The sequence below is a fragment of the Leuresthes tenuis genome, unplaced genomic scaffold (genome assembly GCF_036924035.1).
Source record: "Leuresthes tenuis unplaced genomic scaffold, fLeuTen1.0.hap1 SCAF_8, whole genome shotgun sequence".
NCBI classification, from domain to species: Eukaryota; Metazoa; Chordata; class Actinopteri; order Atheriniformes; family Atherinopsidae; genus Leuresthes; species Leuresthes tenuis.
In genome coordinates this window covers 33,146,067-33,165,519 of record NW_027325362.1, presented here as the reverse complement: position 1 = coordinate 33,165,519, position 19,453 = coordinate 33,146,067, and the positions used below count along the sequence as shown (strand labels likewise).

At 39.8% G+C, this 19,453-nt stretch overlaps 1 protein-coding gene across 1 annotated transcript; it reads right to left on the bottom strand.

The window, feature by feature from the left end:
- Positions 1-776: 776 nt before the first annotated feature.
- polr1c (RNA polymerase I and III subunit C) lies at positions 777-17,456 on the bottom strand. The gene is made up of 9 exons (XM_072391542.1): positions 17,331-17,456; positions 11,196-11,267; positions 10,138-10,245; positions 8,277-8,409; positions 7,778-7,909; positions 6,943-7,095; positions 6,415-6,564; positions 6,180-6,296; positions 777-1,363 (listed from the first exon to the last, which is right to left on the bottom strand). The coding sequence occupies exons 1-9, from the start codon at positions 17,400-17,402 to the stop codon at positions 1,245-1,247; spliced, it is 1,056 nt and encodes a 351-aa protein (XP_072247643.1). The 5' UTR covers positions 17,403-17,456; the 3' UTR covers positions 777-1,244.
- Positions 17,457-19,453: the final 1,997 nt, after the last annotated feature.

Sequence of the window (19,453 nt, the reverse complement as noted above, 5' to 3'; positions counted from 1 at the left end):
TTGATGCCGATGACTCGTCCATGTAGGTGATGTAAGTGCAGGTGTTGGCAGAGCAGGTCCCCACCACTCTGATCAATCTTTTTTGTTTTAGTCACAGTATGTTACATGAAAGGCCATGTCTTGGTAGAACTTCAATATTAAACTCTTCACCATCTTTTCATTTATATGTGATTCTTATCAAATGAAAATGGTCTTCTGAGTAACTTTGATCCATAGTTGCAGCATTTTTGTCACTACAGTAAACCTGGGGAGATAAACCAAAAGTTGTTCCTTCCAAAACTTTGTGCTAAATATCGTGCTTAACTACTAAAAATGAGCTCCTTACCATTTTTTTTTCCATTAATCTGAAAAATAAACCAAAATAATACTCAATCTTGACTTTCTTACTTTGGGGGTCAGCCCATCTTCCACTGACAACTCTTAGAACTAATAAAGGTGTTGAGTAGCGATGCTGAGGTGAAAGATACCAATTAATGGTAATGATTATTAGATGGGGCTGCACAGTGGTGTGGTGGTCAGCTCTGTCTCCTCACAGCAAGGTTTCTGGTTCTAATCTCAGCTGGTTCTTTTTGTGTGGAGTTTACAAGTTCTCCCAGTGGATGTGTAGGTCTCTCTGGGTACTGCGGCTTCCTCCCACCGTCCAAAAACATGCATGCTAGGTCAATCTGTGATTCTAAATACATCATCAGTAGGGTAAAACTAACTTGTCTCACGTCAGTCTAAATTCCATTTACATCAGGCTACTTTGAATATTTTTGATAAGATGTTGAAACTTGATTTTTATATATATATATTCCTAGTGATTTATTCTTGTCCATGTCCTCAGAATGTTTTGTCCCAAATATTTTCAATAATGACCTGTCCAGGGTGTAACCAGCCTGACCAATAGCAACTGGGATAAGCAGCAGAACCTACCCCTTTACCCTGAATTGGATTTAGTGGGGTTAGAAAATAGATGCATGGATAGATGGATAATCAACTGATCTATAATAAAGAGAACATACCGATTATACTTAAATACAACATTTGTTTCAAATGAAGTTTTCATGAGAAAGAATCCATACAAGTTTATATCAATGATGGCTTTTTTTTTGTTAAATTCAGACTATTTAAGGAAAACTTCATAACTGCTTCCGAAAAACATCCATAACAAAATCTGCTATTAGTAAATTCTGAGTTGGTTTTCTCAGCCATCCAACTATAGAGCACTATTTGAACTGAGGAATGCATGCTCAGTCATCAGTTTACTCCAGGTCAGTGGAGTTCAGTTCATTGAGAAATGTCTGGCATTTGGCCATTAGGACTTTGATGGCCTCTGTCACCAATACATCTGGAGGCAGGATGCCGGTTGACTCCACTGTGACTGAAAGAGAAAGAAAGAAAAAAAAAAGAAAACGAGATCAATATCAACCAATGAATGTAGCACTGTGGACACAAAGTGAACACATTCCCATTTTATCCCAGCAGATCCAGAAGAGTCCAATTAAAACACTTCTTTCTTCTCAACTGACACAAAAGTAAGAAAACAGATCATTGTGAGTTGGGGACTCATCACAGATTATAAATTAGAGATCACTGTAACATCAACAGTTTTCTGAAGCTTTGAGTCCAGCATTCAGCAATCACGACCAGCTTTTCTCCACCTCACAAATGACAACGGGCACCAAAATTGACATCATGATTCCTGGCACTTTTTGGTATTATTTTGGTCTCTCATGTACTTCCAAGTTTTTGTTGCAGGCTGCATGAGTGGTGCCTTCTAAAAAACACACAGTTGTGCAGGGAAGAGTGTGCAACCAATACTGTCTAACAGACATGTAAACAAGCAATTACAATTATTTTATGCTACAAAAATATTTTTTAAAAACACCCAGAAGCAAAGCAGAAAAGCTGAAACTGTGTAGGTGCGTTTGTCTGCACATGGCGTACTCTTGTGCAGCTACTTCCAGCAGCAGTTCTGCGCTGCAGCAGCAACACCACCTGTTTAGGATGAAAAGTTCAAGAGGTCCAACGTAGCTCAATCGCCCCGATAAACGGTCATGATGATGCGCTGACATCACATTTCACACATGCAACGACCAATAACAGGGTCTCTGCAGGTTTCAAGTCAAATTTAAGACTTTTTAAAGACCATAATGAATACAATTCAAGACCCTTTTCACAACCATACTGGCAAAAAAGTAGAAAAGGCCTGAAGGAAACTCGGAGGCCCCGAATTACTTGCAAAGTTTAGGATTTTTTTTACAGCTCCTTCACACTGGAATAGAAAATGCCGAACCTAACTAAAAACACCAGAAGCCTCTCTACTGTGAACTGATATTTGTTCTACTATTAACTTTGGAGAGCTGCCGGTGACCCCCCGCTTCATCAAAAGACCGCAATGGAGCAATAACAGAAAAAAGAAGTTGTGCGCCAACACACCGGGGCGCACGCACAACACTAGGTGCTCAGGTACTTTAGTACCGTTTTGTTATGTTATAGCTCCTCAAAAATTGAAATAATTAAAAGTAAGACTGAAGTTTATGCATTTGTTTTAAATAAAAGTAACATTAATACATTTTTAAGACCTTTCACAATCATATTTAAGACATTTTATGAAATTTTAAGATAATTTTAGACATTTTCACACAATCAACCAACATTTATTTATATAGCAACCAGAGATTGACCAAAGTGCTTCACAGTTCCAGAAATAGATTTAAAATAGAGGTAGGTCAGTGGTGGTACATAAATCAGAGGGCAGAGCATTCCAAAATTTTGGACCCGTCACTGCGAAAGATCGGTCACCCCATGGCTTACACCTGGACCGGGGAACCTCCAGTAGATGTTGACCAGCAGAGCGGAGAGCTCTGCCAGATTGGTGAAGCCTCAGAGTTTTACTTATGTAGGGGGGAGCAAGGCCATTAACTGCGTTGAAAACAAATAACAAGGTTCTAAACTGGATCCTAAATTTTAACAAGTAGCCAGTGGAGGGAGTAAAGTACAGGTGTGATGTGGTCACGTTTACAGGTGTTAGTTAGGAACCTGGCAGCAGCATTTTGTACCAGTTGTAGGCGGTGGAGAGATGTTTGGCTAAGTCCAATATACAGTGTACTGCAGTAATCTAACCTTGAGCTAATAAAGGCATGGATGGCTGTTTACAGGTCACAGCGGCTCAGAAACGGCTTAACTTTTGCAAGGAGGCGAAGCTGAAAGAAGCTTGCCTTCACTACTGCATTAATCTGTGGGTCAAATGTAATCCTGGAGTCAAATTTTACTCCCAGATATTTTACATTTTTACAGTAGGGTGCCACTGGACCAAGACCAGGTGTTGTTCTAGGCGGGTTTGATGAGCCAAACAAAATACATTCTGTCTCGTTTTCGTTTAGGGAGAGAAAATTTTGTCATAGCCAGAGTTTAATGTCACTCAGACATTTGTGGATGGACTCTATGGCATCTGGAGAGTTTGACACGATGGGCAGATAGAGTTGTAGATCATCTGTATACAGATGAAAGGAGACGTTGTGCTTTAGAAGTATTGAACCTAATGGCAGGAGATATGAGAACAAAACAGGGTCCAAAATGGACCCCTGTGGAATGCCAGAAAACAGAGTAGCCGATGAGGAGGAGAGGTCGCCAATCATCACAGAGAAAGTTATTCCTGAGAAGTAGGACCTAAACCACTGCAGCACCGAACCTTGCAGCCCTACATGTTGGGCCAGACGTGCCAGGAGGATGGAGTGGTCCACAGTATCAAATGCTGTGGTCAGGTCCAACAACACAAGCAACACAGGTTTTCTGGCATCGAGGGAAGTGAGAATGTCATTATGCACTTTGAATAGTGCTAATTCAGTACTGTGGCGGGTTCTGAAACCGGACTGAAGCTTCTCAAGAATGTTATCTTCCACAAACGATTTTAAGGTCTTACATTCAAATTATTGGATTTTAGACTTTTTAATTCTCTGCGGATACCCTGCAATAAGGAGAACATATTTAGCCCTTGTTACCTTAAACCTGACATTTTTATAATTAAATCAATTAAACCCTTTAATGAGGCATTTTTACATAAAACAGGACCACACTGATCAGAGGGACTGAAACTACATAAAGACTTCATAGTGACTTGTCTTGATTCAATAGTTTATGGGAGAAGCTGATGATTTTCTGAAGAAGGTCTGTTGGAAGCAGACATGTATTGAATAAAGCTGGCCTTTACTGGTATTCTTCCCCATCAATGGATTTATGCTTTTATCCAAAGTGACTTACAAAGAAAAAGGAGAATTAACTATTGCATATATTTGAAAGAACAAATTACAATAAACAGTAACAACAAGAGGCAGCGAGAGGGAGAGTGCAAATGTTTCGGTTAGTTAACTGCAGTTCAAGAGATAGTGGTTGGTCTGTTATGAGGGGAGGTACTCTTGGAAAGGAACCCTGTTATGGAAGTACTTGGTAGGTAATTCCACCAATGGGGAGCCATGAATGACAATAGATTGGAGTGGTGTGCTCGTGGGGGTGGCAGTGCCAGATGATGTTCCTTGATGACCTATAATTCACTTTGTGGGTTAGCATTAGTGATTTGAATTTGATGCGAGCAGCTACAGGTAGCCAATGTAACTGCAGTACTCAAGATGAGTAATGACCATGGTTTGTACCAGGAACGGAGCAATTTGTTGTGTCAGGAAGAGCCTGATCTTTACTTATGTTGAATAGTGTATAGCAGCACAACTGGGAAACAGAGGCCACATGCTCAGAGAAGGTCAATTGGTCATCAATTACGGAATCCAAGTTCCTTCCAACCTGAGAAGGAACGCTTCATGAGGACTTGATTTTGACAGAGATGTTGGGATATATGGTTTGCTTGGGCAGGAAGAGCAGCAGTTCTGTTTCAGAGATGTTGAGTTGGAGGTGATACTCTTTCATCCATGCGGATAAGTCAGCAAGACAGTTTGAGATTTGCACAGAGACCGTGCAGTTGCTTGGTGGAAATGACAGATAGAGTTGAGTATCATGTGTAGAAGTGATACGAGAACCCATGTGAGCATGATCGGGCCTAATGAGGTGGTGTACATGGCAAAGAGAAGGAGCCCCAGCACAGAGCCTTGGGGAACCTGTGTAAGACAGTGAAAAGTCGATGTTTGTCCTTACTAGGATACTTTGAACTTCACCCAGTGATGTAAGATTCAAACCAACCAAGTGTTTTACCCATAGTGCCCATATTTGAGAGTGTAGATAAAAGGATATGGTGGTTGAGCATGTCAAACGCTGCCAATAAATCAAGCAGGATGAGCACAAAGGATTGACCTGCAGCTTCTTTTAAGGCTTCCATCACAGACAATAAAGTCATTTCAATGGTGTGATCACAAGCTGTTCGTCAGGCTCGCTCGGTGGACTTGCACGTCTTTACCCAATAAGGTCTTCACAAGAAGGGCTGAAAACGAGGACTGATGCTACAGTCGCCCTAAGAGTTATAGATGGCTTTATTATACACGACTACGCCCAGCCGAGACCACCCACCGAGACACAGAAAAGTTTCGGCCAGTCAAGGGAGTGACTAGGCAGTTCACACCGGATTGTTTTTGGATGACTCTCGTCATCCAACCTCGTAACAAGTGCTCCGAATAAGGTTCAGGTGAATTCAAATCAGGGGATTTGATTCTAGGACAAGTCAGAAACTCACAAGCATGTTTAAATAGCACACAAAGCAAAGCTTGAAAAAACATACACTGACAGACTCTCCTTAAGGCCCCTTGTAAATTTGTTCATTTTTGTCCACAGTCAGGAGGATCACCAACAGTAAGGCCAATGACCTGCTGGATTCATTGATTGCCTGGTAACTCACTGAAAACCCCACACCCGCGAATCATTGAGCAAAACACACATACTGTTGCTTTTACATTTCAGTCTATCCAAGCATTCAACAAAGACAGTTGTTTCAACAAAGACCCTGTTTCCAGAGGGAGGATAGTGAATTCACCCTGTTACTGAGTGTGCTCAGCTACATCCTGATGCGAATTTCATGTTTTCTGAACACAAAGTGGTATTAATCTTCTCATTTCAGTCTTAGCAAGAAGGAAATAAAACATTAAATGCTGTGACCCTATGTTTCATTATCAGTTATGTGTCCTGGGTGCGTGTGCTCAAACCAGTGAGTTTGGTGGTTGTCTTCAGAGAAAGAGTAAGACTTTGCATAAACCTACAGATGAAATGGTCTCGCACTCTTCCGAGCTTCACCACATTCTTCAGATCACTGTGTCGGAGGACTTCCCTGCTGCATGTGTCTAATCGACTGTTAACCACTTTGGCGTACTTCTTCCCTGAGATGGACAACACAAACGACAGTTGATAACATTTAACTTTGGCTGTGAGAGTTACATCAGGCCAAGAAACAAGAAAAGCATTTGATTTCAGACAAGACTCCCGTTTCATTCATACCACGAATATCTTCCAGGTCGATAACTCCTCGTGAGAAGCACCGTTTTAAGCGCTCCGCCTTCTCCCCCTCCACTGGCTCCAGTAGGGTGATCTCCGGGAGAAGCCGGTAACTGGCTGTCGCCACTGGGGAGAACTTGGCGTGGTCCTTGCCTGAGCACAGAGTAGAGCAGATTTCAGCATCTGAAAGAACTGATGTGCACACGTGCAGTATGAGTAGTCATGTAGTCACTGAAACATGCAGCCTTCACAGATATATGAACATGAGTGCTCCAAACCATGCTGCACAGAAAAAGCACTCCCATGTGTCAGTTCAACTTGGCTGTGTGCTCTGCTGCCAGAAATGTACTAAGCCAGAAATCTAAATCTAAGTACTAGCTGAGGTACACACTGAATCAGAACTTCTTTGGGTTTGTCCACCCCTGACCTTAACTAGAGACAATGATACTTTACTGTCACAGAGGTCAGGGCAACATTTTGTGATTAGAACTAAAATGTCCCTACTGTTGAGTCCATGTCTGAGCTGCTTACCAACTCCTTTGACACAGTGCATGATGATGTCCAGCTCCTGTCCTGGTCGTAGCTGAGCTATCAGGATGTCATCGTGCACCGGACCAATACAAGAGTCTGCAAACACATCGGCTTGATTGCCAATGGGGACCCACTTTATGTCCCTGGAATAAACTGAGAGCAGAGAGCCAGGAACAGAGGACAGAGAGAAAACCATATTAATACTTAATGACAGCTGTTGGTATGTCTTTATCACAGTTGCAGTTCTGCCTGTCACAGTAACCATGGCTAAACATCTAAAAACAAAAGCAGATTTAGAAAAAACTGAAAACGCGAGTGTAGCAATGACAGCCATGAGAAGCTGTGCCTCGTTTTCTGTCCATACAGTGTGATGTAACCAGATCCCCTGGTCAGAAAACTCTGGGTAGTGTACGTGCACACAAATGTAAAATATGCCATAAAATAATTACATTAATACAAACTGTACACACACCTTCACGTAAGGTTCCCTGAAATCACCCCACTGTGAAATGTGTGTGTGTGTGTGTGTGTGTGGATTCACCTTCTACATGCCCACACTGAGGCAAGGCACCTCATTAACACTTATGCTTGGTAATAAGGCTGCTGACCGGTGAATAAAAGCAACAACTGAGGCAAAGACCATTAAATCAATATAATTACTGCAATCAGTCAGTGGAAACCTCAATGTCATGCAGAGCAGAGTGCGACCGCTGAACACAAAGTATTCACTTACTTAGACTACATACTAACTGAAGCACAATTACACAAAATTTAGATTTCAGTTTTTGAAGTCATAGTCCGTAGCAGTATACATCTGCGGTTTCCTGTAACGTACCCATGTGGTTCACATATAGCTCTCGTGGGTCAGAGGAGTCTTTGCTGGCTCTGGGGTTCCTGCTGCATTTAATCTTCAGATGAAGCTGAATTGTGTCAATTTCTGAAGCCTCTTCCTCTGCAGACTCTTCAGCTGGAATTTACAAAAGAACAACATACAGGAAAGTTTCAGAAAGTTGAAAACAAGCTTGAAAGAATTTACAAGATTTGACCAAATATGATATTTTTATGGTACAGTAGACGATGCATGGTTGTTACCTTTCAGCGTACAGACTTAAGTTGCTTATAAGAACAGCTGGTAAAGAGAAACTCGTCACTACAGTGACTACTTATAACTAACTCTACTTCCTGAGGCTACCACAAACGCACAAATTGTCAGATTAATGCGCGCTGCTCTAGCCACAATCAGCAGTGACTAAACACTGTGACAGAAAAACAAATGTGCACTTGTTCCTAATTATACTATTAATGAACTATTTACTTATACTAGAATGATTTACCTGGGTTCTTGTACTCAAACAGACGAGGGTCGGCTTTGATAGGGATGAGCCCTAATCTGTGAGCCAGGACTTCATCCTGGACAATGGATGTGTTGTTATAGATGAACACTTTCTCTATAGCCATTGTAGGCACCTGCAAGTAATTAAAAAAAAACACAAAAAACACAAACTATATATTTGCAATCACAGAAAGACTGACCACCATTTAAAATGTATAAAATTAAAAAATAAATATATTTTTAAAAAGGTCTATATACATAAACCACTACCAAAACAATCAAAAAAGCAACATTTGGATGTTTCCACAAAGCAAAAACTAGTGTTTGGACATTCATATGGAACTGGACAGTACGTAACTGTCCGTAGGGTCAGAGTTTTCTGATACCAACCTGTCATAACAGTTCATATCAGCTCAACATTTATTGTGTAAAGCAGACCTGCAGTGGAACTTTTCTACACGTTTCAGCCAACTCAGCAAATACAAGCTTCTAACTAGATAGAGCTTTATTTTTGTACAGTAACCAGTGCAGTTGATGTCCACTCTAGAAAACGTTATATTTCACTTGATCTGGGGCTGTTGTATCCAAGTTTCAGCCATCCTCCCATTTTCTATACATCTTAATCAAATGCATGGTCACAGGGGGCTGATCCCAGCTACCATTGGGAGAGAGGCAGGGTACACCCTGAATGAGTCACCAGTCCATCACAGAGCCATACAGAGACAAACAAGATATACAACCATTCATATACACACACTCATAGGGTCAATTCCAACAGGAGTATATTCCTGTTCATTTGGCTGAAGTAGTCACTTGTGTGCTTGAAGAAACATAATACTTGACAACATGATCTGTTGGACTTATCTGATCAGAAAACAAATTAAGACCGACAGCCTCTTCATGTGCCTGTTCATGTGATTGCAGCCATACTGGGGAACATGGCCCGATATAAGAGGCCTGTGCCTCGGTATAAACTCACACAGACGTTAACCAGCCAGCACAGAGGGATAAGATTATATAATAGTGAAAATAATCTGTTTGAAGAGTTTCAGTCAGGATTCAGAGTGCATCATAGCACAGAAACAGCACTGGTGAAAGTTACCAATGATCTCTTAGCCTCTGATAGCGGACTTGTTTCTGTGCTTGTCCTGTTGGATCTCAGTGCTGCATTTGATACGATCGATCACAGCATTCTGTTACAGAGACTTGAACATGTTATTGGGATTAAAGGAACTGCATTAGGCTGGTTTAAGTCATATTTATCTGATAGATTCCAGTTTGTTCTTGTAAATGAAGAATCTTCCTCACACACCAGAGTAAGTCATGGAGTTCCTCAGGGTTCTGTGCTTGGACTGATTCTTTTTACTTTGTACATGCTTCCATTAGGTAACATTATCAGACAGCATGGCATAAATTTCCATTGTTATGCTGATGATACTCAGCTGTACTTATCTATGAAACCAGATGAAACCAATAGGTTGGTCAGACTACAAGCATGTCTTAAAGACATAAAGACCTGGATGGCTCAGAACTGTCTGTTTATAAATTCAGACAAAATGGAGGTTGTGGTTCAGGATCAAACGGTCTCGCTGTACAGTTACTCTAGATGGCATTTCCTTGGCTTCTAGCACTACAATGAGAAACCTTAAGAGAAACTAAGCTGAATACAAAGGTCTGAAATAGTCAGATTTCCATTTGTGAGAAAAGCACCAGGGTGGTCTGATCATGCACATATGACATGGTTTACATTCAGTTGTCATCTAATTAATGAAAAGACATGTATGTTGGAAAATGGCAATTATTATTGTTATAGTATGTATAAAAGACACAGACTAAAAAACATGACTGAAGAGTAATGTCACCTCTGCAAGTAAGATCCTTCTGAAGGCATTGGCAATGGAAGCATCAATCCCCACCATGTCAAACTCCATACTGCTCTCATCCAGATGCACTACATCAATTCTGAAATTCTGCACACAAACAAGACAACAGCAATGGAATCATATATAATCATGGTCCAATTGTGTACTTTTTAAATTCTAAATGGCTATAGCTCAGGAGGCAGAGTGGCCTTCCATAGATCAGAAGATTGGTGATTAGATTGCTGGTCTCTAAAGTCCCCATGTCAAAGGTGGGAATTAACAAGAGAAAAAAACATAGTTTCAACATAGTGCCCTTAAGCTCAGTGCTGAAACAGTCACAGTGAAGCATTTCGTGTTTGTACATCAAAACAAGCCAATTAAATCTTTTCCCACTTGGTGGGAAAACTGAGTGGGTCAGGTGGTTGGTTTTACCTGTTCTGTGTTGTGGAGAAGGAATTAATCACTGAAATACTGGACATTTTGGTTTTGAGTTCGAGTTTTTTTTTTTTATTTTTTAGTCTAGACCTCGTGAGGGAGCATTCTGACACTGACAAAGCTTGACAAAGAGATCTGTTACAAAGGCTGCAGGCAGCATAGAAATGAAAGCAAGAACATAAGATATGACTGACAACATGAATATTCCCATAGCAATGTCATTCTTGTTCAGTAATGATCCATTTGCAAAGGTTTTTACACTAATCAATAATTTACACAAAAGTACAATGGAAAAAGGTGGAATAATCACATCAATTTCTTTTGAGGGAAAAAATTATTGGTTTTCAGTCAGAAGTGAACAAGAAATTTATTTGATACTGAACATGTTTGGATAACCTCCAAACAACCTTATTTTCTAAAAGTAAAAGTTGAGAGAGGAGCATTGGAAAAATACACTAAAATCCTTTCACGTTGAAAAGTGACTCAAACCATTACTTCAAGAGCAAATGCATCATCTCAGAAAGTGCACAGAAAGCCAGTTGACTTTACTGAGATTACACAGGAAAAAGCAAATGTCAAACTCTTGGTTTATAGACCAATCCAACTGAGTTCTATCACCTTACCTTCTGAAATGCCTGCATGTTCCACGTGTCAACAAAGCCAGGGTAGTTTCCAGGAAAGTCTGTTGTATGGACCTGATAGAAAAGAATATTATCAATCACTTTTACAAAACGAATCCACTATCTTAGCTCCCTTCTCAGTAAATGACAAAATATCAGGGTTGAGTTAAAAACTGACGAGAAATTAATTTCTTGTGATGTAATCTTTTCCTAGTTGGAGAGGAGAGTTCCCCATTGCCCCCAGATATTGCATGAATTCATCACCCAGGTGCTCAGAAGAAGTAAATCTGGCTAATGACACAACAGCGATGTGAAGAAACTGTTTTGACTCAGGCTTTAATGGCAGAAGTTTATGCTTTTTCAATGGGAGACAGAAATGTGCAGGTATTTCTGTGCTGGCTCGTCATTCGACAGCTAGAAAAATAAATGGTAAATTTCCCACACTTATACAACACATTTTAACCTTGACTAGGGACTACAAAGCTTTACAATTCTCATTTACACAAACACTCATACACTGTCTCTGTGTTGTCTACCATATGCAAACAGCACATCATTCTCCACAATGAGTATAAGAAGGCAATTTGGGGATTCAGTGTGTTGGTCATGTGGAAGAGCTTGGTGATCGTAGCAACAACTTTCTCATTGGAGGATTACCTCTTTACCCTCTGAGCCACAGATGCCCCACCTACTCAGTTTATTTACTCGTACTTCATTCTTTCTCGTTGTGTTGGGTTTGTTTTTTCTTTTGCTGCTACAAATCCACCCATACTCTGCAGAGTTTCAAACACTTTTTCATTTGACTTGAAGACAACTATGCCTTCGATGTGTGGATGCATGAAAAAAAAAGGTGGATGCATGTTTTAAGATTGGTAGACACAAGTGGACTAACAAATAACTGCTGAGATTTACATGTACCCCAGGTTATACTTTTTATTCTTTTTAATTAAAGCATGTAGAAAATGTAAATATATATACATCATATACATAGTTTGACCCTTTTTCCATCCTCCCCACATAGTGAGTGCAAACAGACACAAATTCCCTTGTACATTAGCATGGATGTAAAAATAGTAAAACCCCTATAACCCTCCCACCCTCACCATGGCGACTCCCGAAGAACATCCCATCAAGGATCTCTCCCCCAGTAAAAAGAAAAGAAAAAGTTAAAGTCAGCCGCTCTGCATCCTCCCCTTAACTAACTGATGCCAAAGAATATGGCAGCTGCCACCTAATGGCCAGCATTTTCTAGGCTGCAGTGAGAACGGCCCACAGAATACATCTGTACTGCAGGGACACATTTAAAGAGTCATTTTTAACCTGAGGCAAGAATGGAGAGACTGGAATCCTAGTTTTAAGCATGTCACTTAACGTGAGAGCTACATCCTTCCAGAATCATAACGTCGGGACACTCCCAATAAAAATGCATTAATGACCCCTGGGCATAGATCGAAAATCAGAGATGATGTGATCCTCATAGCGTAAAGCCTTCTGGGACTGAGGTACATCCTTTGAACATACTTTTGGTGTGTTAATTGATAGTTAGGGCTTTTGGATGTGCCATTGAGATTTTTCCACACTGTGTCCCAGCAGATCTCTTCATCAGTTAAATCATTTAAATCTCTATTCTAAATATCCTCCACTGGTAAAGGTTTATAGAATCCAGTAATGAATTTGTAAAGTTTAGAAACCATCCCCCGTGTAGATTCTACTCAGGCTAATAATTTACGTAGGTGTGTGAGGTGTGCTGTCCCCCATGGGACACCATGTGCCCACATGACTGATCTTAATTGCTGATTGAAGACAAAAGATGAAAATTGAAGATCAAATTCAGCTTGAAGAATGTCAAAAGCCCATAAACCACAGCCAGTATACAAATCTAATAGTTTATTACCTCTCCTATTCTTCCAATGTGGGAATGAAAAAGGCTTAGTACCAGTGAGAAGTGAAAAATTATTAAAATTAGATGTGCGATTGTACCATTTAAAATCTGTGCCAACAAGCTTCATTACAGTATGCTAAGTTGTGAGTATAAATGAACGGGGCCTAAACATAACTTGGCTTATTTCAGTGTTAGGTTAGCATACACTAGGTCTTGCAACCTGTGGGGTAGCGCAAGATCATCTTCAATTTGTCTCCAAGAAACAGGGGTTAAACCATGTAGATAGAGGGTGTAAGGCTGTCATTTAGCTGGAATGAGTGAACCACCAATGTACGGAGGCTCTTTGCCCTGTCGCAGCTGTCCTCGGTTCCATTCCGACCTGTGGCCTTTTCCTGCATATGACAGCCTCTCTCTACTAGCCTGAAGCTACTTTCCAATAAAGGCCACTAGAACCTGTAACTCGTCTCATGAGTTTTAGAAATGGTCTCTTTCCTTTCCATATTAATTTGGAAACTAATGAATGAAGTTCACAGTAACCCAAAGTGGAAGCTAGAGGGATCGCAGAGGAATAAAAATTAAGGAGTATATCAATTTTGACTATAGCTATTTAGGCTTGAAGTGAATTTGGGAGATTCGACCAGTGCTCAAAGTACTTCTCTAAGGGACTGTAAATACCTTCTTATTGAAATAGATGACGTGGAGGGAAAAATATCAACTCAGCGTTATCTGAAGCTTTTAACTATTGGTATATAGGAGGACAAAGGAATTTAACCTGCATCTGAGTTTAAATGCAATAGTATTGACTTTGTTCAGTTGATTTTATAGCCAGAGTGAACTGAATGAATCAAAAGAGGACAGCAAAAGTAGGACTGAAGAACCAGCACTGCCTACACACAGAAGGATGTCATCAGAAAAAGAGAGGTCTGCATTTCATTTCTCATCAGAGGTAATAGGAAGGGAAGGAAAACTTCCACAACACAGTTTACCCAGTACATTCCAGAAAGTAAAGTATATCGCTGGTGGAATTCCGTCCCACCCTGGGGACTTGCCGTTTTTAATACTAACAAGAGCCTTCCTTAACTTTTCTAGAGAAATGGGGATATTGAGTGATTCTGATTCATTACCAGACAGAGAAGGTAGATAGACTTCCTGGAGAAAATCTGTGCACACATTCGTATCGAGAGAGATTTCAGAATTATAAAGAGAGGAGTAGAAAGATTTAAATTCAGAATTGATATCAATTGGGTTGCTCAGGGTATGAAGAGATGTTTTATGGCTGTGATATTTGAGTATTTTTCAGTCTTAATGCAAAAAGGTGACTTGGTTTGGCATCATTGAAATAATATGTTCTTCTGATTCTGTGCATTAAAAACTCTGTTCTTAAGAAAGAGTTGAACTCAGCTCTTGTCACAGCTATTTTAACGGGTGTGTGAGGATCCAACTGCAGTAACCCAAACTACAGGACTGTTTAGTTCTTGAATTGTCTTTACAGCAAACAAGCAATGTATGCACTCCAAAAACCGGCTTAATCACAGAGTCTCTTGAGATGTCAAACCTAACCCAAGTCCAGCAAGTTGATGCAATCCAGCAGAGTAGCAGCAGAACGCCACACCAGCAGGCAAACACCAATAAGGGAAAAGACAGATCGTCGTGGGAGACAGAAGGCACGGAATGAAAAGTCCTTAATACAGCCTTTTATAGCATTCCGTAAACATCTAGGATAATCTACTGAGTCTACATTCACATCTACAAAAGGTGCAAATTGTCTTTGAAAAAATTGCAAAAACATTTTTGAGAAGTGAAATGTTGAACCGCTAAGAGTGTAAAGCGCGCTATACTATGTCATATGCAACAATACTATGACCTGATAGAGAACAAGGCTTGATTACAACGTGTATTTCAGAGGGGGATTCAGATGAGGTCAGTATATAATCTATTCTGGAAAAACCCTGGTGTCTTGCTGAATAGAAAGTGTATTGTTTAGATGTGGGGTTGATAGCTTAACAGACCTTTACTGCACTTAGTGTTAGATTAGTTACCTGTGGTATTGGTCATATAATCACCTTCAGGAAGAGCAACAAATGCACCACCTGAACAAATCGGAATCTAAAATCTGTGCAAACTGAAAAAACAGTGCCTCAGACTTTTGAACATGGCTCTTTTAAATGCTCTTTAAACAAAACATTTTTCATTAATGATCTGATTGTAAATAACAGCTTAGACTGCATGTTCTTAACTTAAACTTGGCTCAGCACAGATGCTTCAGTTATTTTAAATGAAGCCACACCACCCAGCTTTATGTACAAATATTCAGTGAGGACTGGAAGATGAGGTGGAGGTACAGCAACAATAATTTCATCAGGTCTTGCTTTTATAGATACTACCTTCCATTACATATACCATTCTCTTATCTTTAGCAGCCCTCTCATCTTGTGCATGACTGTTTACAGACCACCCAAACCCTGTTCCTCTTTTGTTTCTGACTTTTCAGATATTCTTTCATTTATCATTACGAGGATTATAAGATCATTAGGTTTCAATAGAGTTATCATTTTAGAAGATTTTGATTTACAAATTGACAATCAATCAGACACATCTGCCAGGGAATTCTTAAATGATCTATATCATATTTTAAATAAGGATATCACAGAACCAACACACAGCAGAGGCCACACTCTGGACCTGGTAATTACCCATGGCCTTGTCTCCTCTATTATTGATGTAGGTTTTCAGACCATTCATGCATTTAAATCATCATAAACTACTGTATTCCAACTAATATTCCTAAAAGAACTACCCTGTCTTCACCCTGAAGTGGTTGCAAAGTTGACTCACTTTTTACGGGACAGTTCACCTCACATTTTACCTTCTTCTTGTGATTTTATTAGTGATCGTTTTAACAGTAAACTCAGCTCCACCCTGAATTCTGTTGCTTCTCTAAGAATAAAAAGTACTTACACAAAATAAAAACCACTGTGGAACAAGGAATAAATCAGGAAATCAAAAAGAAACAGAAGAGCTGAAAGAAAGAGGAGGAAGAATAAACAAACTATCCATGACCACATTTTTAAAGAACAACTAACCATATACAATAAAGCAATAAAGCAGACAGGACAAATATTATTTCTCCAAGATTATTCCGGATAACCACAATGACCTTTCTAAAACCATCAACCTTTTAACTCGCCCTACCTTTAAAAATGCTTATGTGACTGCGACAAACACTAAATGTGAGGAATTTGCAGTCCATTTTATGAATGAAATTCATAATATTAGATTTTAATAACAATCATTTCATTCAATAATAGTCATTAATCATTTTAATAACCCTCACTCTGTGGACTTTAATAGTACTGAATCACTGCCTGTATTGGGGGGGAAACACTGGACAGTTTTGTCCGCGTTGATGTAGACATAATTAATAAAGTAATTTCCCAAGCAAAAGCTATAACTTGTCTTTACGATTCCACCCCCACACTTCTTTTTAAGACAATCTTTCTAAGACAATCTTTTTGGAAGCTGATATTCTTAATATTGTGAATGACTCTCTTCAGACTGGTGATTTTCCAGTGGCATGTAAAACTGCTATGGTACAGCTGACTCTGAAGAGAGAAAATTTAGATACATCTGATCTCAGTTATAGACCTGTATCCAGTTTATCATTTTTAAGCAAAATTTTTAATTAAATGATCTTAAGAAAGACAATGGTATCTTTGAGGATTAACAGTCTGGGTTCAGGGTGAATATTTAAATTACAACACTCTTGTCATTTAAATATTCATTTTCTAGTTTTTTTTTCTGTCAAAACCAGTCATCAGTCTAATGTTAACAGTGTGTTTTGATAACAAGTTATTTAACTCTAACTGATGCAGTGAGTCCCCCCCTCAAACTGCGCTGCTTAAAAAGCTCTCACTCAGTCTTCACTGATAAACTCCAGGAATCCTCCCAACCCCGTTAAATCTGCAGGTCCCCCACAGCATGGATGAGCCCAGCTCCAGGTGTGCCCTGGCTGTGGACCACCCACTCCACATCAGCCTCATAACGACATGTCTGACAACAGGAACACATTTTGAGCAGAAACTCTCAGCACTTCACCTGACACCGGTTAAACCGGGACATCACATACAGATTCACCCAAAACACATTTATCATAATCTCACACAGCACCTCACCAATCTGGGACTCAGCCCAGTAGTTTAGTAGTGGGACTGCAGAAAGACGCTGTCGTCATGGTCGCTGGTAAAATACACACTTACATTCTTCACACCAAATTCCTCTAAGATTACACGATTCCGTATTTCCTCCACGTTCTTCATGGTTGCGGCCATTTTGCTGTGTTGTCGGTCCAACTCCGCCTAACTTTCCTGCTTTCACTATATCAGTAAGGGTTCCTGTTCTTCTTCTCTTAAGGTTCAACTGCTCTTGGCCTCCTTAAAGTTACAATACTGCCCTCTTGTGGATGTAGTCCTCATTCATCTGTTCCAGTCTGTACTTCAGCCACTTCGTTGCTCTTCTTCAAATAAAACTAATCAAACATTTGTTTGTTGAGTTTTTTTCAGTAATCTCAATTGTCTTCATTTTACAATAATGTCTGTTCATTCAGATGTCTCAAGTGTTTCTGGTTCTTAACAATATTCACAACCCTTCAGGTATCCCTCAGTCATTTGACATATACATTATATTAAATTATTACACCATTAAACAAATTATTACAGCTTTCTATTTCCTGTATTTGGTTACATTTAACTTTCCCTCAACCATTTTCTTTGGATTGTCTTTCGTTTCCTGGTTCCAACACTCAGTGTTGTTAACAGTGTGTTTGATAATCTATCAACTTTTTCATTCCTAAATGAGCAGGGACCTTAAAATGGCCTTTTTTACATTTTTAACATTTTTTTGTTTTAATGTTTTTATTACTGTTGAATATGAACAATTTTAAACAACAAATCTGGTTTCTAGTTGATTTGATGTTTAAAGAAGATACCAAGTAACTGCATGTGATCAATTTACCTGTTCTCGTCTGTTTTATGAATTCCAAAGCCATCAAAATGGCATATATCTTTACGTTGGGTGTCTGTTATACACTGCCCATCCCCAAAAAAAGTCACCACCTAGATTTAATTTAGCAAATAGATAAGAGCCTCCCACTGGATCATTTCTGCTTTGATGATTGTGTTTCATCTGGCAACAAGTTATATAACTCTAACTGATGCAGTGAGTAGCTTCCATTTCTTAAACAACCATGTCAGAAGACACATCTGTGGTCGTGTAAAAGCTGTTAATCTGTTTCAGAAGGGTCAAATTATTGGCATGCACCAAACAAAGAAAATATCTACTTAGCTTGCTGAAACTACTAAAATTGGGTTAAGAACTGTCCAACACATTATGAAAAACTGGAAGAATATCAAAACATCAGCCTGCTCTGACATTCCTCCAGCTGTTCCTTCTGAGTGAGCTTGCCTTTCCTGTCTTGCCCATGAACTGAGCTCAAGATAAACCTGTTTGCCTTGGTTCTTGACCTCACCATGCCCTCTCCAAAGTGTTTTAGTCATCCATCTGCCAGCCTGGCCACTTGTGGTCTACAGTGTCCAGTCACCCTGCCTGAAAACTCAAGTACTACTCTCACTCTGCCCAAGGCATATCTCCTGCAGTCTTTTGTTCCTCAATCATCCCGCTGTCACCAGCTCTGCTGTCAATTTGTTTCAAATTCTCCATTCAACTGGCCCCTGGCAGACCACCTGAGCTCACAGAGTTTCAGTCATCCAGTTTTACATGACTGCCTCATATCACCAGTTACCCAGATGTCTCAATGCCTGACCAGCTGACTGAGGTCTCCAGAACTCCTCTTACCTTGCCGCCAAGCCACCAGTCCAAGTTCACTAGGTATCCAGTCATCCTACTGTTGGGTTGCCCACCCTGAAATCCCTGTGTTTCTGAGGTCTAAATTCTCAGATTTAGAATTTTTTTTGATTGAGTACCGATAGTCATTATAGTGAGGGACTAGATGTTGACAATAATGACCTTAACAATGAATGTAATATCTCTTAAAATACCATTTTCTCAAACAAATCCATTCACTTTCTTAATCATACCTTCGATTGAGCTCTGACTTAGAACATGAATAACTGACAGCATTTTGCTAGCGCTAACCTATACACAGAAAAAAAAGTTAGCAAGAGTAATTACTGAAAGAAAAAGCCATAGAAAACACAGAATCAGCCACAGCCCTCTAACTACCGACAGGTAAAGTGAGTAATGCTGCTCCTCTTGGTAAAACACAAAGTTCCACTGGGAAAATCTGCATCCTGACATTTACATAAATGTTACTTATCAGCAGTGAGCCCCATACTAAACTCATAAAAGCTATGAGGTGTTCACC

Coding starts and splice junctions, on each gene's coding strand:
- polr1c (XM_072391542.1), bottom strand. CDS start 17,402: ATGGCCGCAACCATGAAGAACGTGGAGGAAATACGGAATCGTGTAATC. Junction 11,268..17,330: donor AGGAATTTGGTGTGAAGAAT/GTAAGTGTGTAT, acceptor CTTTTCTATCAG/GTCCATACAACAGACTTTCC. Junction 10,246..11,195: donor ACATGCAGGCATTTCAGAAG/GTAAGGTGATAG, acceptor GTTTGTGTGCAG/AATTTCAGAATTGATGTAGT.